At 38.4% G+C, this 25,490-nt stretch overlaps 1 protein-coding gene across 1 annotated transcript in view; it reads left to right on the forward strand.

Annotated features, from left to right (window-relative positions):
- epha6 (eph receptor A6) overlaps positions 1 to 25,490 on the forward strand; it is a 168,254-nt gene that overhangs the window by 80,687 nt on the left and 62,077 nt on the right. The window contains exons 4-5 of the mRNA XM_072657652.1: positions 19,773 to 19,928; positions 23,517 to 23,852. Coding sequence (XP_072513753.1) covers positions 19,773 to 19,928; positions 23,517 to 23,852 — 492 coding nt within the window. The remainder of the gene's footprint in view (positions 1 to 19,772; positions 19,929 to 23,516; positions 23,853 to 25,490) is intronic.

Here is a 25,490-nt window from a genome sequence, read left to right on the forward strand (position 1 = left end):
TGTTTAGAAACATTTGGCCAACATTAATATTCTAAAGTCAAAACAACTTTCCAGTCCTGGTAGGTCTAGATTTGAAGACTTCTGCTTTAGATCAAACCACTATCATTATTTTACAGGGTGGAGAAATGGTGGTAATGATGTTACGGGGTTGTATGAGGGACTAAACAAACTGCAATATTAAAAAAAAATGATAGGCCCAGAACAAAACAACACATTTTGTGAAAGAAGTCAATTATCATGATAATAAACTACATTTCTTTGGACTTTGTGCATACAAATGTGATGAGTCAATCAATGAGGACATACCATGTCCAAATTTTTGTATATATATTTTTTTTCTCTAGAATGAAATGCATTTTAAGCTAAAGACATGCTAATCTATTTTGTAATGTGAGTGAGTTACATTTTAGTGATTTTCTTTAGTGATTTATAATATTAACCACATGTCTTAGGGCATCAAATCCTGAGAGTCACTCAGCTCAACAACACAGCAAGCTCTGACATAACCCCTCTCCCTCAACTCCCACTTTGGTCCTGGGTAATAGATCAGCTGTGCTGTTATACGAGAATTGGTGCTTTACAACAATATTGATTTTTAGCTTCACTGGTATTGATAGATGGCACAAACTTTCTGTCACTGTTTTACGTGGTTTTACAGGATTATATGTCATTTCAGAGTGCTGAAAGAACAGTTCATAAAACTGCATGAAACATTTTCTTTCTGGAAAAATGCTGCCTCTGTCTGGTTTCTATTTACGATACTGTGTACAGTTCCATTTAGTGTCATTTAAGAGACGAAAACACAACAAAAACTTTAATACTTTTAACTTTGAACTATAGTATTCTCTTTATTATAACATACATATCATTAAATACTATCATATATTTGATTCATGATATGGAATCATCGTGCACCCCCTGGAAGAAGCTTATGTAGGTGTTTGAGGAAGGCAGTAATTCCACATTCAATTACGCTTATTTGATGGCTGTGATATCTTTAAGTTACAAAACCTCCCCTGAGGAAATCAGTATAAATATTCATTTCTCACATCCTCTCTCTCTCTCACTCTGTCTGTCTGTCTCTCTCTCTCTCTCACTGCCTTAGACTCGGTGGTCCTGTGGGTAATATTTGGCATGATGGAACTTTTATTTCTTTTTTTTTACCCTGAGAAGGTAGGACAGTAATTCCCTGGACAGAAGATTGAAAGGATGACTTTAGATTTGCTGCTGTCTGTGTGTGTGTGTGTGTGTCTGTATGTGCGGAAAAGAGCGAGTGCCAGAGAATATTTGTGTGTGTGTGTGTGTGTGTGTGTATAGGAAATGTGGCTGGGACTTGGCTAGAATTTGCGCAGACTGGAGAGGAATCACTTGCTGTACTTTTTCATCACAGCCGTGCAGGCAGGAACAAAGTCATCGTTCAGTCACCCATTCACAATGCATATTGATCAGCTTCGTCACACACTGTCTATCCCCATAAAGTCCTGCATCTCTCTTTTCCAGCAGCCTTCTCTTTCTTTTTCCTTTTCTGTCGATATCTCTCTCTCGCTCCCCTTATGTGAGGCTATGTTCTTGTGACAGGGCTAAAGTGGTGCAAGTGGTACTCTTATCTAAATGTGATAGATCTGATTTTTAAGAGCAGTGTGAACATAAAAAATCAGAGACAGAGTGCTGCTATATTAGCTCCTAGGTTGGCTAAATGCACTACTGCACTAAATGCAGTACTGTGCAAAATGATTTAAGCCTCTTTATCTTGGAAGTAGACACGTTTTGTCTGTAAAAACACAAACTAATCTTCGAATAAATGCAAATAAACAATAATATTGTAACCGGTATGTGTTGTTGGTAAGTAAATTATTGACATGTTGGTTAGAAGAGCACAGGTTTGCTTTGCTCCTACCTTCTGCTTCTACTTTAGTATTCAGCCACTTTATTGTACACCCATTGCTGGCACAGGCATTCAATTGCACCCACACAGCTTGTATAATCTCCTTGAAAAGTATTGCGACGCCCTGGAACAGCTGCAGATGAGCCTAACCTCACCATGTCCAACACTAGACAGGTATAAAGTCCCCTCAGCATTGGGCTGTAGAGCAGTTAAACTGTATATCATGTAGATGCGCACTGGAGGTTTACAGTTATTGACCGTAGCCCATTTGTTTCTGCACAATTCTTCTCTGTGAAAAAGGACTCCATAAGACCACCACTGATCAGATATTATTCGAGTTATGGATCATTTCCAGCGCAGCAGTGATATCAGCATGGTAGTGGCATGTTAATGTGTGTTGCTCTGGCAAGATATACTCCCAGAAATGGCCCTGGTAATAAGAAACTGACCACTGATAAAGGGCTACAGGATCAATAACACAGCAAAAATAGCTATAATTTCTAACTGTCAGACAGGTAGGTGTTTCTAATAAAGTGGCCAGTAAGTGTGCGCAGTGTGTACAAACTTGTTACCTGATATACTCATTCCAACACCACTACCTTATTGTGCCATTGCTGTGCCCACTTATGGATTTAAGGGGTTAGTTAACAGTAAAAAAATACAAATGAACTCAAGCACTCATCATTTGCCTACATCAGCGTTCCTCGGTTGCATAAACAAACCACCATCAGTTGTTGACATCAGCAAAACTAGCGAGATGATCCTTTTAATAGAAACCTGTCACATCACCAAGACACAACTGAGGACCACAAATGTTGTATAAAGAAGTTTACACTTACCTGAGTTCCTATAGAAATGGCAGCACTGTTGAGGAGCTCATGATAGAGCTGGAGAAGGTTGTCAATACAGACATGAATCTGTAAAACAAAAAGAAGAAGAAGATGAAGAAAGAATTAAGAAGAAGCCAACTAAGAATATGCTTACCAGTAAAGAAAGAGAATAGCTATGGCCATGGATGTGTTAATGATTAGGGTACCTGGCAATAAGATCACAATACAGGGGTTATGATTCAATATATTGACATATATTGTGAAACTGTCATAGTATAGTAACACACCACCATATGCATAATATCTAGTAATATTAATAGAAGCGGTTGCTTTTTTGTGCAATCAGCACAGTGAGATCTGAAGGCAACACTGTCACCAATCTTAAAAAATCATTACTTCGTTTTTGAGAATCGATACAGTACTGCAAAACATAATATTGCATATAAACATAAGATTTTATATATCAATATTTTCTTACACCTCTATTAATCGTGATCATGTGTTAAACAGTGCTTGTCCTATTCATATTATGATTGGGCGCCTAATAATTACAAGACTTTCCTTGGTTTAGTTCAGAACCAGTTAGGTAAGAGTAAGCGTAAAGGTGAATGCCAGATGTTGACTGAAGGGTCAGCGGTGTCACCTATTACTAAATATTGGTATTAATGTTTCTCAAGACTGTGAATTATTTTGCCTGTAATTTCTTCTTTGAACAAAAAGAGTACTGGAACTCACTTCTGCATGGCCTGTTCGCAGCGAATCCAGCTATCCTTTTTCTGCTTACCCTCACACTACCAAGTTACAAACGGTGACAGCAGTGAAGGTTGTGACCTGAGGCTGCTCACAACAGACGACAGCGTTGGAAGTCCGTGCATAAAGACCTTCAAAAAAGAACATCAGTGAACAGCATTTTTTTCCCTAATGTTCTCTCCAATTTTGATATTTCCACACAAAGCTTCCAGCACTGGAGAGTTAATTGTAGCCGAACAACTGCATCTTTTCGAACTGCCGCTAACCTGTATAGCCAACATCTATGAAGGACAGGACAATGTTTGTAGGCATGGCACGGCCAACTCCAGAAATGCAAGCGCTAAAGAAAGTGGCGATATTTAACACTGCCTGGCGATGGCGAATAGATTTCTCAAGGTGCGATGGCTAGAAATGACTGGGTGCTCTATGGTTCCATGGTTGAAGACATAAATATGTTTCATTAATATTAATTTGGATATCACATTCTACATCTTTTAAGAACTAGCAGCCCTACAACCGGTAATTCCGGGTAGGCAGATAAGACGTTTCTCTTGACTCCTTGCCTTGATCACTGTTCCTTTGGTATCACTGGGTATCATCCCAGTGAATATCATGAGATTCCCTGGCAAGTAACCAGTCACGAGTGACAAATGAGAGATTTTTTTAACATCATTTTTAAAACCACAACCTCCACATCCCTTCTAGCACATGGATAACACAGGAACGCTTTGGAAGCTGTATCACCAAAGACTGATTTTGACCATTTTTCTGTCCAACTTTGTCATTGCCAGTTCCCACCCACAAGCTAGGATTCCCCTCTCCAAGCAACGCTACCTAAACACTGGGAGAGTAAATGCTAGCCCATGTTTCCTCCGAGACACATAAAGCCGGCCAACCACCTCTTTTTTTTTTAACTGCCGCTAACACAACACTACTGGACAGCTGAACACGCTTGGAGGAAAACATCAACTGCCAATTCTGTGATGTAAGCTACCAGACTCCCACCCTGACTAGCACTGTGCTGAGTGATAAATGATAAAGGGGGGATTGAGAGCCATCCTGTCCACCCAGAGAGAGTGAAACCATTACCGAACATATGTAAATATGTGCACCACTTTGGCGCCCCTGGTTCCCTTCCTGATGTAAAATGTGAAATGTGCCTTAGCGCCTGTAAAAAAAACTAAATATACGCCCTGGCTTCCTCACAACTCTCTCGTCCCCAAAACACGACCCACCAGTGGATCGGGGCCTGCTATTTGAAAAAGCACTGTCTTAAAACTAAAGGAGGAACCCATTTCGGTCACATTTAATGTGCACATGAAGGTCGTTTCAGGGCAGGTCTTTTACTTTCCGTCTCTTTCTCCTTCTCTCTCTCTCCTGGATCAGGTTATATTCTCTCTGGAGATCCACAATGTAAATCTCTGCTGCTCTATGGCAGCATTTCCTCTTTCTTTCTCTGTTCCTCCACCCCATTCTCTCTCTCGTTCTCCCCTTCCAGCGGCATAGTGGTAAACTAAAATTGAATCAGAATACATATCCAAGGTTTAATATCAGGAAATCTACTCTGGCTCGTACCGTGGAGAGGTAAACATCTTTTTGCTTAGAGAAACTCACAGATCCATCCGGCAGAGATATTTGTTGAGGATTGTTTCAAGCACTTCTCTTTCCTCAGCCTTGCTCCAATTTTTTTGCTCCGTGTTTTTTTTTTCTTTTTTTTTAATCTGAAGGATGCCGGCGTGGTAAACGCACTTCAAAAGGGAGAGCGAGAAGGGGCCATTGAACGAGGTTAAGAGAGTAAGAAGAGGCCACTTTTGATTTTCAGCCCTCTGGGTCCAACTTCAGATGCCTGCTACGGTCCTTTTCCCACTTCCAATCTACCTCCACCAGCCTCTAGATCTTTTAATTAAAGGTGTGGTGGAGATGAGTGAAAAGTATAAACACAAGATGAGTCCGTAGCCAGACTCTAGACTAGCCTTCAACTTCCGCAGTCTTTATAGATGTGTGAAGAAGCCCACCTTTTCTTTAACAACAGTAAACACTCTGGCTGAGCTTTCGTCCTGGAGACTTTTCCCTTTGCTTTTATGTATTACCATCCAACAATGTTCTGAAGTTACAGAATGCATATATTATTGACCTAGGCTGAGCATCTGGGAGCTTTTTAGAACACAGTGAAATAAGGTCTCTCAACTAGGAACATTAAACTTATCCTAAAGTTCAGGCCATTACAAAGAACGTAGTGTAATGAACATAATTCAAAACCCCACGGTGTTTGTCTTGGGTAATATTACGCTAATATGCGCTAGCCTAATGGTCCATTTAAAGTTCTGTGCAGAGCGCAAAGTTCAAGGGCCGGCCCAGAGCGCGGTGCCATCATTCACAATTACCGGCCTGTTCCACTCCATAAGTGGACCCTGATTTGATTACGCCACGAATACTAATTAAATCCAAATCGACTGAAGGCCAGTGTGTGTGGAGGGGCTCGTTAAGCCCGTTAGATGTTCATTAAGGGCGTCAGGCCGGCGAACTCCACGCTGTAGTGCGCCGTCTCTCTGTGGGCTAGTGCTGTTAGCGTGAGGCCAGGGGTTAGCTGCTGAGAGAAATGGGCTAATTGGAGGTGACTGCTAAGCTCCATGCAGAAGTCAGCTATTAGCATGGCTCAGCGTGGTCAATACAGCAAAGCGGCATGTGGCGGATTGTAGTAAGCTTTGGGGTTTGTGGTCTAACACCGACGTGGTCAGGATTCAAATCCCAATCCCTCTGACAGGACTTGCATCTCAGCCTGCTAAGCAGCACTTTTACTGGTCACCCTGCTGAGAGTGCCAAACTTCTGGTGGCTGAACTGGCTAAAATGTGTGACTTCGTTTGGAGCTTCTTCTGACCTAGAACCACATTTTGAGTTTTTTTTACATGGCTTTAAACAGATGAAGAACATAAGAACCTTCTCAAAATGTACTGACTTGTTTTTTTAGAAAAACAACATTTTTAATCTGTTATATTTTAGTCTCACAGTTGCATTTTATTTTAGTCAAAAAAAAAAAAAAAGATAGCTAGGACTCCCACACCTTCACACAATGCTACCAGTGCTGGGAGGGTGAAGTCTAGCCTTGCATTTCTCTGAGACATGTTAAGTGAGTCATGGCATCTTTTCGATGCTGACGTTGACATAGAGTCATTGGACAGCTGAACACTAACCACCCGTTCTATTATGTCAACTAATAGACACCCACACTGGCTAGCATTGTGCTGAGTGATGGGGAAGATGGAGGGCCATCCTGTGCACTAAAAGAAAGCGAGGCCAATTATGCTTTCTGGGACTGCCGGCCAATGATGGCTGTTGCATCACTGGGGATTGAACTGGCGATCACCCAATGTCAGGCCCTGCTTAGATGGGTGTGCCACTCGGGAGCCTATTTAAGTGTTTTTTTTTTTTTTGCCTGATACTTTTCCATTGTAACATACTGTTCTAGGTTAAATCTGTAATTGGCATAGCACTTTATATGTATAAAAGGATCTTTACATTTTAAAAGGTTCTTCACTGGCAAATGTTTCTCAAGATCTTCATCCAAGTCCAGGTTTTGTTGTAGATGACATCTGGCGACGTCTGGACTCAGCACCTGAATTTTCCATTGGAATAAATCCAGTTTAATCCAGTTTATTGCACCACTGTGGCTGATGGCAGAAGAACTGAACTCCTTGCGGGATGTTCAGCAGACTGCTACAGTAGAGGTCTATTTAAAACACAGGATTGATGCGACTTGAAGAAATGAATGCTAAATGCATCGTTGACCAAAATGGTTGTTTTCGTTTGCAGGTCAGAGGAAAATTGACCAAAACTATGACTAAATGAAAAAGATCTGATGAACTGCAGTTATAAAACAAACAATTTCTCTGAAGAGGAATGTCTGAAGCCTCTCATCCTCCTAATCCAATTCTCCCTTTTCAGTCCACATGCTTTCTTCACTTTCAGTGACAGTTCTGTATCTCTCAGCTTGTCCATGTATAAAGCTTGTCCTTCTTTAGGAGTGGCTCTAAACGTCGACTTCCCAACTGAAGCAGGATCCCTAAAGCGAGAAATACCAATTCTCACACAATGCTGCTTTAAATAAACAGTGGTTCTTCTATGGCGTCACTCCAAGAAAACCCAGACAGGATGTGTCATGTAACCGTTCACTGTATTGTGGCCAGACAGTCCCATTGGTTTAAACCGTTCACTGACCTTTTGTTGTTTAACTGCCCGTGCAGATATGTGACCATTCACATGTTGCTGTACGGAGACACTACCTGAGAGTGGAGTGCTTAAAGAAGATAGTGGAGAAGTCCCCAGGCCTGGCTTATTTGAAAAGTGCTCTGACGATCATCAATCAAGTGGCAGGCAGGGTTTTTCTTTTTTTTCTGCTTTTTCTCTCTCTGTCTCTCTCCCTCTCTCTCTCTCTCTCCCTGCAGCCTCTCTCCGCTCCTCATTAAGAATTCATTAACTTTGTTTTGCCTTTCTATAATTCCGCCGAGCACGGAAGAGCAGCGGTCGTCCAGGGGAGAGCTGACAGTGACAGCTTTAAGTTTAATGGTTGGATGAGGGGAAAGGAGGGGGAGGGAGAGGAAGAGGGAGAGAGAAAGGTGGTGAGACAGAGAGAAAGGTGGAGAGGGAGAGTGATGAATGTTAAATGGGCGTTGGAGGATAAACACTACCTATGGAAAGTTTGCGTGCGGAAGGGCAGCTGAAGGACGCCACTGCGCGGACGCTTTCAGATGAAAAGGCAGGCCAGTAATCAACATGTTCCCACAGTGCAGGGTGTGATGTGTCAAGCATAGTTGGTGAACAAACCCACTAGAAAACCTCATGTACACGTTTACAGTTTATCCATAAAAACAGTTACTTTAATGTTATATCCTGTATTTATCCTATAATGCTATATCCTATATTTTTCTAATTTTGCTGTTTATGGAAAGGTTCCATAAATGTTGATTTTGTATTGTTGCTGAATGCAATCAAATTCTCACAGCAATGCTTCAGAATCTGGTAAAAAAAAGCCATCTTTTGGACAGTGGAGACAGTTATCCCAATAAAAGTCTATTTTAATATCCTTGATTTCCAATATCCTTGAAAAAAACAATGAATGAGCAGGTGTCCCAATACTTTTGTCAACATTGTGTAAATAAACAAAGAGTTATAGAGCTATATAGAATAATGACAATAAAAAAAACAGTTGAATTAATAAACGCTGAGCATCTCCAGAGCATCTCCAGAACCTCAGGCAGGCCTTGTGGGGTTTACTCGGTATGCAGTGGTCAGTTACAAGGAAGGAAAACTGGTGAACCTGTGACAGGGTCATTCATGGGTGCTCAAGGCTTACCGAGCCCTTTCCTGTTCCACGTCCAAGTTACTCTGATAGAATACACTCAGATCAGTTTTTAATCATGTGAATGGTCACAAAGCATGTCCACAAGTAAGAGGTCCTCAGAAAAGAGGGAGGGGCTCATTGGTGACAGTGTCCAGTGATCTTTTGTTTGATTTCTTCAAAACTGTTTTGTACTCTCTTAGTGGAATGAATTGCCAGCTTAGTGTATCCTGCCAGCAGCTGCTGTTAAAAACATCCTGTTAAAGCTTTAACTAGAGATAAAACATATTACCCCCCCCCCCACACACACACACACACACACCAAAAAAGTCTTACAATTCCTTCTCCAATAATCACCTCAGGCTACACGGTACAGGTGGAACACAAGTTTTTGCCAGAGCTTCTCTGGGGGGACACTATGTTCTCTCGTACTTCTTTCCCCATTATAGATTTTTGTATAGGCTTGCCTTGAATTGAGTAATGTTAGCTAACACTCTGACCATCCTGGATAAAGCCCAGTCTCGGGGCCCAGATTTTAAACTGTGTGTTTTTTGGTTTTTTTGAGCAGAGTCCTGTTGCTGTTGGGCAAAAAAAAAAAATCAGCCCATTCATTTGTGCTTAATACCCATAGCACAGTTTAGCACATAGCATTCAATTTCCCAGCAATATGTCACTGTCTTCCCCTCATTCAGCCTATCTCCGAGCTAAATGCTAACTGACACACAGCATGATTAACATTCAGGAAAGCCATTCAATAGGATTTGATTTTTTAATTTATTTATATTATTTATTTAATACGTTTTTGAAAATTAGTGGAATCAGCAGGCAGGCAGGACCCGAGGCTGGCCAAAACGGATCTCTTGATTGAATTTTCTTCCTCATATATATTTTTTTATATATAATTTTTTTCTCTATCAAAGCTCTCTGCCTTGTTTCCCCCCCTAAACGCTAAAGCATTTATTTCCAGCTTTTTAGTGTATTAAGTAATTGTGCTATCATAGGTCTATTTCCCTTGCCAGCGCGCGACATCCTGCAGGAGGCAATCTGCAATGCTTATTTCCATATTCAGAGAGAGAGAGAGAGAGAGAGAGAGAGAGAGAGAGAGAGAGAGAGAGAGAAGGAAGAGAGATAGACAGATGATGAGGGAGAGAGAGAAAGGTGAAGAATGAAGAGAAGAGAGAGAGAAAGAAGGAAGAGAGAGAGAGAGAGAGAGAGAGAGAGAGAGAGAGAGAGAGAGAGAGAGAGGAAGAGATGATGAGGCCCAGCTGCATTAACTCTGTCAGGTCACTGGGCTCAGAGTCGCTCCATTAAAGGTGAATAAGGAATTTAAACTGCAGGCAGAATCATAATGACATTTTCTAGCAGCAAGTCCAGCTGTGTTAATGATAAAATTGTTTACCAGCAAAGATTGCTCAACTCTCTCTCTCTCTCTCTCTCTCTCTCTCTCTCTCTGTCTGTTAGCTTTATTGTCATAACTGTACAATATAGTACAAGTACAGTATTTCTATAGCATTATAACAGCAACAGTGACAACACTAGAAGTGCTAAACAAGTCAATAAAGACAGTAATCATTAAAATAAAGGATTTGGGTAAAATTCCAAAAAGAACCACAAATTATTTCATATATAAGTTATGTTATTTTGTCGCTCTTACACAAAAACCTCCGAAATCTCCAAAATGTGAACTTTACAGGAGAAGGGAAAAACCAATGTAAAAATATATATATATATTTTGGAGCATTTCTATATATACTACTATATTCTATATATACTACTATACAGAGGACTACATAAGCTGTGTGTGTGTGTGCATTTGCACATCTATGCCAACAATGGGTGTACTTGTTATTTAGTACACTTTAATACTTAGAATTGTAAGAAAAAAAGAATGATAAAAAAAATATAATAATAAAAATACAGAACTAATTGTAGTACACCTACTACTACTACTACTACTACTACTACTAATAATAATAATAATAATAATAATAATGAGTGTTACAGTAAGTAGTCTCTCTTTCTTTTTCAGTTACTGTCTGTCTCTTTTTCAGTTACTGCTGTCTGACTTTCTCAGTTATTGTCTGTCTGTATCTCTGTCTCATATCTATCTCTGTCTCTCTCTGTTACTATCACTGTCTCTCTGTCTCTCTCTCTATCTCTGTCTCTCTCTGTTACTATCACTGTCTCTCTGTCTCTCTCTCTATCTCTGTCTCTCTCTGTTACTATCACTGTCTCTCTGTCTCTCTCTGCTTTAGTCTGTCTCTATTCTTCTCTCTCGGTCTCTCTGTCTCTCTCTCTATCTCTGTTACTATCACTGTCTCTCTCTGCTATAGTCTGTCTCTATTCTTCTCTCTCTGTCTCTCTCTCTGTCTCTGTCTCACTCCCTCTCTCTGTTTTCTATTACTTTCTCTGTCTATCTATTGCTCTGCCTGTCTGTCTCTCTCTCTCTCTCTTGTAGATTGTATTGCCTCTCTCCCTATATCCACAGACTCCCCAGTACAGCAAACTGCCCCAAAACTGTCAGATTTGAGAAGAAAGAGCACAGAAGGAGAGAAAGGAAGACATCGAGAGAGAGAGAGAGAGAGAGAGAGAGAGAGAAGCTCCCCATACTTTACTTTCCTCTCTTGTCCTCCTGTCATAGGGGTCTGGTCCTCAGGGCCAGCCAGAGTGCGGTTGAAATAGGATGATTGCAGAGAGAGAAAGAGAGAGAGAGAGACAGAGAGAGAGAGAGAAAGAGAGAGAGAGAGAGAGAGAGAGAGAGAGAGAGAGAGAGAGAGAGAGAGAGAGAGAGACTGCCTGTCACTGTAACAATGCAGCCAGAGGAGTTTTCACCCCTCAGATGGAGTGGCTAAGCTTGCTCCTAGTTCTGTGAACGGTCCCACACAAACACACAGTACATTACTGATGTAACTGAAGACAGCTGAAGACAGTAATGTGTTTAAGTGAAAACTAGCATGATGATGCTTTATCAAGTTGAATTACATCTGTTCGCAACTCTGAGCAAACTTTTTGAAATGTTTTAATGCCCGTAAGGAAAGGGATCAATTTCCACGAAAATACCATCTTCTCAAACTTTCTATAAGCTGATAGCCATTACCTGACTGAGCGAAGGGGAAGTTTGTACTTATATTGAGTTAGCTATTACCAAGTCCATTAGCTGGAGTTGGGTCAAGGACTCTGATTGGCTTTTAAAGACCGTTGGGCAGCAGCTCACGATAGCACTCAGCACTCATGGCAACGAGGCAAGAATAAGTTATACACACACGCAAAAAGTGGTGAGGGATTCAGGTGTGTACGTGTATTCAGTGTATCTGCACTGAAACTAACTGTTTAAAAGTTGGAAGATGAAGAGATATCATAAGAAGAACTGAATGCTGAAATGAAAATGGGTAAACTCACATTTTTTTGTCTTAAAACCTACACATTAGTTTCAACAGTTACTGAATAATCATTTATAATAGACCATTTTACTGATTAAAACACTTTTTATTTAGAAAGTATTATTATTATTATTATTATTATATACAAAGAAACTTTAAACTCTACTAAATGCCGTAAATGTACATGTAAATGTAAATGTTTAGTTAGTTTAATGGCTAATTTAATTTTAATGTACTGTCCATATGTGGAAATAAAATGGATATTAAAATATTTCAAATATTTTAATATAATGTTATTGTGATGTCACAGAAATCAACACATTTACATACGTATAGACACTATTTAGTTTAGCCTGCATCGTTAACATTATACAGAGTATTTCAGCCTGGAATGCTTTTTAAATTATGCTCAATACAGGGCAGCCAATCAGAACAGAGATAATTTAGATAATACAAAACAAAACAGCCTATTTAATTTTTAACAGATAAAGACATGTCAGGAAATGGTCATATATAAATAAATGAATAAATCCACACAAATATTCTACATGGACCATGGGACAAAATAAATTCACAAAATGTAAATTATGGCCATTTTAATCAAGGGTTTGGGCAGGACTTTTTAAATATTTAATATTTAAGATGAAGAGATATCTGGCTAAAGCCATTTCATTATGCGTGATTAATGCAGAAACTAAATGCACTATTATTTCCAATTATCAAAACTCGTAAATCTTTTTTTTGTTTAGAATAAGCTACACTGCATATTATTAAACAGGACAAATTATGCTAATTATGGCAGAGTTCTATGTAAATACTGATGACATCCATGATATGACCAGAAAAGCATTTAAGCATTGCCCACTCACAACTAAGAACTGTGTAGTAAGCCTATGATTCACTGGGTTTAATGGGATATATATATTTATATATATAAGTATTGGGACAACAACACATTAAACCTACAGGAGCTTAAAGGCATTCGTCCCCGATGTGCAGCTCAAACTGCAGGAGAGCAGGTTTGGAGCTCTGTGGTTATTGAGTCAGCAGAGCGTTGGAGACTTACGCCTCGGCACTCGGCGACCCCGCTCTTTAACTTTGTGTGGTCTGACACTTTGTGGCTAAGTTGCTGTGGTTCCTGAACAGTTTCACTGTTCAATAATACCATTTACAATACCACAGGGGGAATATCTGACTTGTTATATATATATATATATATATATATATATATATATATATCCAACTGACTTGTTTAAACTGTGGCATCCTACTACATAAAGAACCACGCTGGAATTCAGTGAGCTCTTTTGAACCACCTATTCTTTCACTAATGTGTGTAAAGGCAGACTGCATGGCTAGGGGCTTGATTTACACCCCTGTGGCAATGAGATTGAGCGAAACACCTGTATGTTTGCCTATGTAGTGTATATGTTGCATGCATTGCCATAACTGTGGTATCATCTTTGTAGCAATGTAAAAACGCACAGTCAAAATGTAAGTGAAACATGAGCTAATTCATCAGGTCCTAACAGCTACTGTCCGGCGGAGCTACGGCGGAGTCCTTCCTCGCTGCCCCCTGCCTGCTTTGGTGTCGAGAGCGGGGCCATTCTGCAGTGTGTGTGCCTGTAGGACTGCTGGGCAAATGCTGCAGAATCGTACCGCTCTTGGAATCACTGCTCTTCAGCCCACCCCCCTGCTCTTATCTAGGGACCTGCCAGATCGTCTGGATATCATGTTTGTTGGTGATGTTGTACTGCTATAATATATTTTCTATTTTTATTAGATATTTAGATAATCAATATTAATAGTATTAAAAACTATGTGGCATGTTAAGTGTAGTAGTAACTGAAATAGCACTAGTACTGGTGCTATTTTGCTAGGACATAATGCACTGCATATTGTACTGGTCATGATTTCAGTCTAAACTACAAAGTGGTCAAAAATATGGACACATATTGCTTAAGTGAAGGTACAGTACATTGGAGTCAGTGTCTAAAGGTCTCTTTTACTATACTCAGGGATACTGCATAGGCATCTGTTTCAATACATAAAATTAAGAGTCACAACATTTGTAAATGAAAGTGACCCCATCCTTTTCCAATACATTCCAATGTAGTCATAATTCATATTTCTCTTATCATTTCAACTCTCTTTATCCCTTAGAGTTAAAGAGGCTGATTTAGTAACCATGCAGTGGAGTTTGATATGCAGTATGGAAATGCTAATCCTTTTTCAGCACTCTTTAATGTTCATAAAATATACATAAGTACAAATTACCACTGACTGCACAGCAGTAATAAAATTGGCATTCATGCATAGTGTGATATTGTCAAGAGCATCAAATTGCACAGTTCTGAAGCATTATCCCTCATCCAGCCTTCATCTTGCAGCAACACACCACAACCTTTCACTGGTCTTTGCACAGAGACAATTTACCATAGTTTGGTAATTTCATGTTCTGCTGTGAATTTGATTGGATGATTAAAAACTCATCTGATTGGCAGTAGAACCCTGAAGCTGTAAATGAAAACGGAAGGAATGAAAATATGGAAATGTAATTTAGTAGTACAAATACTCAGTTATAGTTGAGTATCTTCCAAAGTAATACAGGTACAGTAACAAATGACATTTCTCCTTTCTGAATGAAATTAAGCTATTTATGTGTGTGCAGCTTTGTTTTTTTAAAAAGTCAAACTACACAGTCATTTTTGTCATTTATTAACATCATACTCCTCCCCACCCTGATGCCTAATCTCTAAAAAATTTTTAAAAATAAAAAGTTGATTACAAAAATGAGCAATCATCTTAATGTTTGTGTTTTAATTATAATAAAACAATTTTTATACGCTTTAACGTACATACTTAACAAAAGGCCAAGACTAAGCTTATAACGATTTTCAAATATATGTTTAGTTAAATGTGTATTTGAGTGGCATAAAGCAGAAATCCAGGTAGTTACTATACAGGGGTCCATTACTGTTTCTCTGTATTGTCTAAGGTCTTATGACCAGATTATGACCACTGAAAGACAGTGAAGATTAGTTTCAGGAAATAATGCATTTCACTTTAATTTCTATACAGTTCAGACAAACTGGTGGTAACACTGGAAACCTGCTTTTACCATCACCAGGTTTCAGTACCATCACAAGCATTTCTGTGTTGGTAATGATGTGTTGCAATAATGACAATTATCACCTAAATAAAATAATTATGAATAATGCAAATATTTTTTTTTTTTTGCAAACATATTTCCAGAACTGTATAAATGGTAATGTCTTTAAATAAACCTACTCCATGATCAGGAGGAAGACGGGTGAAAATTTCTCAGTTTGACTGGCTTTTGCAGTAATGATGGTAATGTTGGGGACGGTCATGTGTTGCACACAAATATGCAAAGGTTCAATCGATATGAACATCAATAATGTATTGTGTATTTTTAAGTTATTATAAAAACACACATTGTAATTTATACATTACATTGATCACTAATCATTTTATTGGAGCAGAGGAGATCTAGGTTGTGCACAAGGCCAGAGTATCAAAGTATTGCTGTTTAAAACATTGAATGGAAAAAACCTTAAAAAATGTTAATCAGAATGATTTTGTTAAATAATAATTTTGTGGTTCAATAAATAATGCGTTTAATACCTGAGTTATTTACTTTGTCATAAAGTATTCATAACATGAATTAAATAAAAGCTCCCAAAATTGAAGAATCACCCATATCTTAAAAACCAAAGCTTGAACCGTTTATTTCATCCCTCTTTTTCTGCAGCACTCTGTGCCTCGTATAAAAGTCCAGCTCTATAAAGTGAAAGTTCTCTTAGTTCTCAAGGGAAAGGGAATAAAGCAGAATGGCCTATTGTCAAGTGGGTGGAGAACTTGAATCCAGGAGTGCAAGCGAAATGCCCAGGCCGATATAAAGACATGCTGGGGAAGCCCACAGTCCAGTAATCGCTTCCTTACATCTGAAAGAATGCTAAAGACTCTCTCAGGATGCTCAAGAAGCTGTTGTAGGGGCAGTTTAGAGAGAGACAGAGAGAGAGAGAGAGAGAGAGAGAGAGAGAGAGAGAGAGAGAGAGAGAGCAAGAGAGAGAGAGAGAGAGAGAGGGAGAAAGAGAGAGGGTGGGGGTGGAATCAATACCTGTAGTGTTGATGCAATTCAGAGCTACCAGGCCGCCACCTGGTGTGGTGCTGCCGCTGTAGGGGCGAATGTAAATAAGACTGTCCAGAGACTGTGTGTGTGTGCTTATGTGTGTTGTATACTGGCTGTTCTCCAGGGCGAGGGGAAGCCTCTCTGCTTTGCAAGATTTATGGCTGTAATGAATGAGTGTATTCCTAATGTGCCCACAGCACAGAGCTCCATAGGTTATAAGTGCTTGGCCATTCAGTACGATATTAAATGCCATCTTTTTTCTTATATGCTGAGTTGCCAGTTTATTACAAACACCTACCTCGTGCTTACATTGCCTGGCCATTTATCAGAAACATCTAGCATATAGGCAGGGCTGGGGTCGTTAGTCAAATGCAGAAACACATTACAAACTACTCAACCTGTACCTGGATTTCTTTACTTTTTAAAGATACAAAAATTGAAAGAATATCATTACTCATCTGAACCAGGAAAACCCTGTTGTCAGTATAGTGCTTTATTTAGAAAGAAGCATCTGATAAACAACATAATTCAAAAGGCCTGTCAATCACCATGCCTTGCAACAAGACAGCCCGTTATACTGATTAAAATGATGAATGGCTGGTGCTGTATAATGCTGTATATTGTTGCTGTCACATAAAAACCTCAATCTCCAAAATGGAAACTTTACAGGACAATTGAAACATTTTCTTAACATTTAATTGATGTCAGTGTAAAAACACTTCTGCTGGTTAATTTATCATCAACTTTTGACACTATATAAGAAACAACTGCCAGATTCGAATTATGTCAAAATATGATTTTTTATTTTTTTGTTGACAGCGACAACCTGTAGACCGCTACTGAACTGATGGTTTGACTTCAAAATCCCCAGTGTCTTTGGATCTACATAATGTGCTTTTAATCAGTGCTTCCCCATCTCCATATAATAAGCTCAGACCTTTCTCAACATGCAATAAATCTCATTACATTTAATTTAGAGTTACTCAGCCAACTAGGCCTCATTGTTGCTGGCTGCACTTGTAAGAATAAGATAAAGGAGTTTACACTAGAGATTACACTAGGCATTTTGACTAACCAGTGAAAAACCAGTGTAAAAACCAACTGATTTCTCCATTACTTTGTAATGAACAGCCAGATATATGTGTGTGTGCAGCTGTTTTGCATTACACACACACACACAGCCTGGCCCAAAATCTTCATCCGGTGGTGCCCAGAAACATATGAATGGTTGGAGCTAAGGCTGCAACTAACTACTATTTTTATAAATGATTCATTGGTTTGATCAGTTGATTAATCAGAAAAGGAAAAAGCATATTATCAGTCTGTCTAACTAAATAATTGTAAATACAAATATAATATTTGATGCTTCTAAAAATGCTATACATTACCCAGTGTAAAATAAGCAAAATGAAAAATAATCAAATCTTACAATCCATGCCTCGTCCGATACACACAGTTCTAATTAGTTCCAGTGCAACACACAACCAAATATATGCTACCATGTTGATATCACTGCTGTGCAGACAATGACTTAATTAAAACATTTGGTCAGTGGTGGTCCTTTGGTGGTCCATTTCCATTGGTGGTCAGGTTACAGGTGTTTCTGATAAAATGGCTTAGTGTATAATTTGAGACTGTCTGGGTGCATAACAAAAAAGTGTCATGTAGCCTATCAGGCAAATCAGCAGCTACAGTATCTGCATAATTTAACCATGTACAAAATGAACCACAATTTGTCATCAGTGCCTGCTGAAATGGCATTAATGCTACATAATGGTATACATATGGTGCCTGCTTATGGAACACACTGTGATAATTGAAGGCTCATGATGATCCAGGCTGCTGAAAAATAACCTAAATAAAAAGCCACAAGAAGTAGCATTCCAACCCTGAAAACTGTCTACATGCCTGCACAATTCATTTTTGCCATTTAAATGCAGTTATAGGCAATTGCCAACAGCAAATATACGTATTCACGTAATGATGTTTCGCTGTATGCAAACAACTGTTCATTATTTTGGCAGGGTTGTTGTGCGAAGCGGCTATTACACAAAACACCACTTTCAACACCTGGAAATGTGTTTCATGTAAATAAAAAGCTGTTTAAAACCCTAATAAGCTCTCAGAGATACTAAACATGGTTTTTGTTTTACTTCCACAACACACAGCACTTCCATTTTCTCGTTAGAGCAGACATGCCGAAGGCAGTGGCGACAATCTGGCTCCAGACCAGTGTTACTCAGAGGTAATAATTCTCAGAAAAGGCATGCAAGGTCCTAAGCTGTTTTAAGCAAGTTAATACAAAACAGTCAAACCGACATGCATTTGACTGACCGGGCATTCATTTCTTTGCCAATTGTCTGGCATTTCATTTGCATACTCTGTAAGCACCCCCCACCACCACCTCCGCTCTATTTATTTTCATTAGAGTCATAATTGGGCAGGTAATGTTCAAAGTCATATCACTTAAGGTTTGTTATTTTGAGGTTATTTTGAAGCAAACATTTTTCTTTGCTTTTAAAATAGTTTAATAATTGCAAATTACTGACGACCACCAAGGAGAAAGTGTGGAGCTTTGAAGAAACATTTGGATTTTCACGTCCAAGGAAAAGGGCAGTTGATAAAGAAATGGCTTACACATATTTAAAACAGAAGCGTTGATTTATTTAAACATACTGAATTCTGTTTTTTGAATTGTTGAAGGGCTACACAACACTTACATAAACCGATATAATAAGCCAATATAAATGCTTATTCCAAAAGGCAGCTGATTTTAATTTCCAATAAAATATGAGTTGATTTTCACTTTAAAATATAAGGCAGTTGATTTTCACCTTTAATGAAATAGCAGTTGATTTTCACTTCCAATGAAATAGCAGTTGATTTTCACTTCCAATAAAAATAGAAGTTGATTTTAACTTCAAAAGAAAAGCCAGATGATTTTCACTTCCAATAAAAAGCAGTTGATTTGAATTTTTAAAAAGACTTCCCATGAAGTGCTGTTGATTTTTACTATTAACTACTTTACTAGAAAATTCATAGGATGCCCATTCCTATTGTTGTGATAATTATTTGCATTAAAAACTGTAGGTGGGTATTTTTGATAGATCTGCCAAAACTGTTACTATTTTTAGTCCAAGCTTAGATTGCTAACTCCTCTCTGACTCATCTATTTTATTAGCAGATTCATGAAAGGCAAAATATCAACAAAAAAAATAATGTCAATAAATTGTTTCGTAAAAAGATTTACATTCTCAAGTGGGTTGGATAAACAGCCATCAATGTCAGGGTTAAGAAGCAGTTGCCTAAACCACCTTTAATGTTGGGTTAAAACCACACACCAACCTGAGTCGCAAATATTCAAGCAACATGTTACTTGGAGCGTATCCACTTAACCGCATGCCCTCTGTTTTGTTCACTGTGTGTGTTTCACAGCCTGCAGAGCTGGTTTCTACAAGGCCTTCGCGGGAAACATCAAGTGCTCCAAGTGCCCCCCACACAGCTTCAGCCACTCCGAGGCGTCCGCCCTGTGCCACTGCGAGAAAGGCTTCTACCGAGCCAGCAAAGACCCACCTACTACCGCCTGCACACGTCAGTTTATTTAAAGATCCTTCTTTTTTGTATGTCTTATTGTTGGTAGTAGGGCCTGACTGATATGTGCAGATATTTAGGTGCTTTTTTATAGTGCAATGCAATATTAAAAAGCATAATCCGACAAGAGAGACAGGATTGAATTGGGCTTATACATCATTCTTTAAATAGACGGCTTAAGCCTGGGATATTTGCAGCTTGAAGTACTGTGGATCAAACACTAAATGTAACTTATGTAATGTAGGCTGATGTTACTGCTAAACTAAACAGAACTCAACAAACGAGTTTGAATACACATATTCTCTTATTATTGGGAGGCAAAACATGGAGGTAAAGCAGCTTTAGCTGACAGTAAAGAAACAAACGAGTAAAACAAACTTTAGATGAGGCTCATGGATGCTGAGATGTGGTCTGTGTGAGGTTTAGATTGAACCTGAAAGACATTTGTTTTTGTTTATTTGTTGTTTTTACAGCTCACATTGATTTGTTGACCAGTAAATGCTACTAGGTTACAAATAGAGATGGTTGAAAAAAAAAGTAATATACTTGATATACTCTGACTGGGCTGGAAAAACTGTTAAACACATCAAATACATCAAGTCTAACCAAGGAGATAATATTATGCTGCTCTCTTGTTTGATTTTGCTGCTGTAAAAACTGACTTTCCCCGTGGGATAAATAAAGTGATCTATCTATCTATCTATCTATATATATATATATATATATATATATATATATATATATATATATATATTATATATATATACAAAACAAAAATATATTAGTTTTGAAAAACAAATATTCGTTTTTACAACAAAGTAATTAACACTAATTCAATCAAAACTGCAAATCTATCCAGCTTTCCAGCTTTTCAGTATCTAAAAAATTGAAAAGTAAAACCAAAATATCTCACCCCCTCTGTTGACTGGCTGCGGTACAACCTTTAACCCAGCCCAATCCCATATAGTAAACAGAGCAGAAAGGAAACTTTAATTTAAAATGACATATTTCTTTTTACCAGTTATGTTCTCTCAGTTCTACAAGCTCCTCCCACTGTAACCCCTTAAAAAGCATAAGTGTTGTTACAAGCTTTTATTACCAAAGAATATCCCTTTCTACAGAAGTCCTACACCTGTTACAGTGCATAACACCTTTCTGCATAAAAGGTGTTAATATTCCCCTCAGTGTCTTTCTTCACAATTAACGCATTTTATAGGCGTTACTCTGTGATATTAAAAGGGGTGTGGCAATGAGGCGATAGCCAGCTGTGGGCAAATTGATAGACAGTTATATCCATCACATATAGACATACTGACTGTCTGATATCATTCAGTCTCTGTGCACGCTTCCGATCTAGAGACACAGGGAGGACCTGCCACTAAGAAATATGGGCAGGGTTTGGCAGTCACAAGGCCTCACCTCCCATCTCAACTTCACATTCTCACATTCATATTTACATTACAACTTTCATCTATTGCACAAGAGCAAACAAGATGGCAGCTTCCTTTTTGACCATCTTTTGGCTTCACTACTTCATAATGAGAGTGAGACTAACTCTCCACTCATATATACGGTCTATGATTTCAACCTGGGAGCCACGGCAGCCTAGTGAGATGTGGGGGTACTGCAAGGAGACTTATTCAATATATTGTATTTACACTTAAACATATACACATAATATGACCAGTATTATTGTGGTGATAATTATTGGAATTGCAGGGGTAGATTACAAAAAAATGTAGGGGTAGATTGCTGATTGGTCTGGTGAATCTGTCATGTAAAGTTCATTCATCATTGATAAATTGATGCCAACCGAAACCCTTCTTAAAATATTGTTGTTTATTGTTTTACAGTCAAGTGGAATGCAACAGACACCATAGATTATCGTGTTATAATGTTTAATTATGTTATTAGTTTGTATCTGAAGTGAATCTAAAGCAAAAAAAAAAAAAAAAAATATATATATATATATATATATATATATATATATATATATATATATATAATATTTCCTAAATTTCTTTGTCTTATTAGTCACTACTGTAATGTTTTACTAATTCTATTGTTCTTTAAATTATTGATTTTATTAAACTGCCTGACAGTACTCATAAGGTATTGCTCATACGGTTTTGATGGCCAGGCCTTGTTTGCAGTTTGTGGTTATATTTCTACTCCTTCATGTTTAATTTTAGGTTATACTCCTTAATCTTCTTACACTCTCTCTCTTTTGCGCTCTCTATACTCAGAATTGCAGAATTTCTACTCAGAAAACCCAAAATAGTCAGCATCTGCAACAGCATGCATTAGCATCAGCGTGGAGAGGAAATAATCATTCCTTTGTTATTCGCAAGTGTACGCAATTATCATTAACTATGATAATTATGTCCAGGACATATTCTCATTATCATTATGAGCCGACACTGGAAGGCAGGTGATAAACAGACGGAGTTTCCGAGCTGCAGAACCAGCTCAAAAATCTGCACCACGGCTAACACACATTCATATTGGAATAAAAGTGGTATGCCGGGAAGAAAGGATGGGATTGATGAGAGAGAGAGAGCGAGTCAGTTCTGTACCATGCAAAAGAACATTCTTTAGTTGACATGGACACATACCTTTCTGACAGAATTTAGAGTAAACGACACTTTCCTGTGCAGACTCATTCATTTCAAGACATGAACAACACATGAATTCAGGTTCCCTGTTTTGTGTGTTGCACTTAGAGAACACTATAAATGTGTACTATAGGAAGAAGAGGAGTACTCACATGAGAATCCAGCTGTATTGCTACAATAGGACAGAATGTGAGGTGGAGACAATTATACTACTTATATGGTAGAAAAACAAAAATTCACAAAATAATTTAGCAAGAATAATGCATTTGTAATATTACCTAATCAGGTTACAACAGTTTTGCCTATTAAAATAAATATATATAAAGTTAATTAGTAGGCTGTTGAATTAGACACAATATGTGATAGCCAACCAGAACAGCTGTCATTTACAATGTCATGTCAGTCTTAAAAGCACAGTAACAAAAATAGCATGTTAACAGTCAAAAATAAAAAACTTAAAACCAAACAAATGTTATAAACTGACCTAAAAACATAGCATTCAGTGACTGCTGGCATTTATATTTAAGCCATTTAGCAGATGCTCTCATCCAGAGCGACTTACAAAAGTGCTTTACTGTTTACATGAATAAAAACTTAGTCTTAATAAGTGCAAGATAAGTACTGATTTAAATACTCTTGGAAGAGTATTTCTGGTCTTCCACCACTTGTACTAGGACAGAAAAAAAGTCTGCATGCTTGTCTTCCAAACATCTGAAAGGATGGTGGGTCAAGCCGAGCCATACCTAAAGCTTAAAGGGCTCTTGGTACAGATCGGGTTTTGACCATTAAAAAAAACCCATTAAAACTTTCTTTAAATGAAAACAATGTAAATAAATACAAATATAATTAATTCCGTAATTTTCTTGAAAAAATGACGCAACATAACATATGAATAGTTCTCCAAAACAAGAGAAGTAACTCATAACAAATGTCTAAGGGTTAAAGAGTAAACAGCCTCATGCCATTCTTACAGGACCGCCCTCACCTCCTCGTAACCTGGTCTACAACATCAACGAGACGACCCTCTTGCTGGAGTGGGACCCGCCCGGTGACACAGGAGGGAGGAAGGACGTGACCTATAACGTGGTGTGTCGGCGCTGTGGTGGGCCAGGTCAGCCATGCGATCCCTGCGACAGTGACGTTCGCTTTGTCCCCCGGCCTGTGGGACTTACACGCACCTCAGTGGCGGTGCAGGACTTCATGGCCAATGCTAACTACACTTTCCAGATCGAGGCGCTCAATGGCGTGTCAGGGATGGGCCGGCCAGCACGGCAGGTGGCCAACATCACCATCAGCACGGAGCAGGCGGGTGAGTACTGTGTGCTAATGTCTGCTGACTGCTTTGTTGGTTATGTTTGAAATGATGTGTTTGCTTGCTGCTGATTGCTTGTAATCCCACTAGCTGGTTATGACCTGGAGTTGTTTTAGGCTGAATTAGGCTGAGCATTACATACACTATCATTCCAAAGCTATCAAAAGTCAATGTTGGAACTGGGAAATAAGTGTTTATTTTCTCAAAAACAGGAATATTAAAATAAATACAAGTTTTATTAATACAACAGGTAATGTATCTGAACTCTTTTTGACAGATTTGGTAGAATTCAGTTGGCATGGACTCGACTTTTAAGGCACGGTCTACATATTTTTAATAAGGTTAAGGTCAAGACTTTGGGAAAAAGCAAAATGTTAGCCTGCTTTATCCAAAGGTTGCTGATGGTTGATGTGTGTTTGAGGTCCTGTTGGAACACCAATTTTGTCCTATATGTCTTAGCCATCTAGCTAAAGTTATGCTAAAGAATTCGGAGGTAGTATTCTTCATTAGTCCATTCACAGCTGCTGTTGACTAGCTAACTGCTAAGATACTGACGGTGTAGAGTAAGGAGTGTTTTCCACTGTTTTTTGGCACATTTGGTAGACTGGTCTATCCTTGTTTTCTTGCTCTCCCTTTTAATCCAACTCAGCGTTGCTAAACTTCAGCAACTACAGTGAGCTTTTTTTTTTTAAGAGCGTGACATCTACAATCTGTGGTCATCTTAAATGCCCATAAGGGAATGAGCTAATTTGGCCATGTGCTATATAGACACAGAATAGAAAATGGATACATCAGACACATAGTAATTTTGAAATTCCTTTCGCTTTTTAAAATACCGTCAACATTTTGAAACACTGTGGTATACAGTATTACCATTATATTACCAACTATTTCCGGCATCTAAGAGACCATATGAATGCAGTGGTTGGGGGCACAGAGGGGAAATTTGTACATGTAGCTTAAAAGATAAACTACTTTTAAGACTACTACATTTGTACTGTATTATTGTTTTCATTTATTCTAATGATATATCTTGTTTTTATAAAAGCAAAAACTCATTAATACCCTAGATTAGTGGTTTAAAACTATTTACTAAAGACTTTACTGAAGTGCCGAAGACTTTGCATAGTATTGCACAATTATAGAAAATTCAATACTTCACTTTAAGTTAATTATCAGAGAGGTACTCAGTATCATGGCTGAATTTCTAGGTTATTTTGTATCTTTCTTATTGTGCATAAATTATTATTAAATTACAGGACATATTTTGATGATATTCTTAAAATAAGCTTAGAACATTTGGCTCCTGCATTATATTCATTTAGCATTTCAGACTATGCATGCTAATCTGGAACCAGTTCATGCATATTCATTTTGTCATACTCATTAGAGATAGAAAGGACAAAACCTCGTCCTGGTGATAATACTACTCTGAGATGTAGCAATTTGACAGGTACAACTCCAGAATTAGGTCTCCTACATCAAAATAAAACTCTCTGACTATATCAGCAAATGCTTCCTCCACTTGGCGCCAGGCCCTTGAGTTCGAGAGCCAATATTGTACATTGCCACACAGTTGTTCTTAAGAGAGATTTCTCTGTTTCACTGTGGACCTCTCTGCGATCCTCGGGGAAA

This window comes from Salminus brasiliensis, chromosome 15 (assembly GCF_030463535.1).
Source record: "Salminus brasiliensis chromosome 15, fSalBra1.hap2, whole genome shotgun sequence".
Taxonomy (NCBI): domain Eukaryota; kingdom Metazoa; phylum Chordata; class Actinopteri; order Characiformes; family Bryconidae; genus Salminus; species Salminus brasiliensis.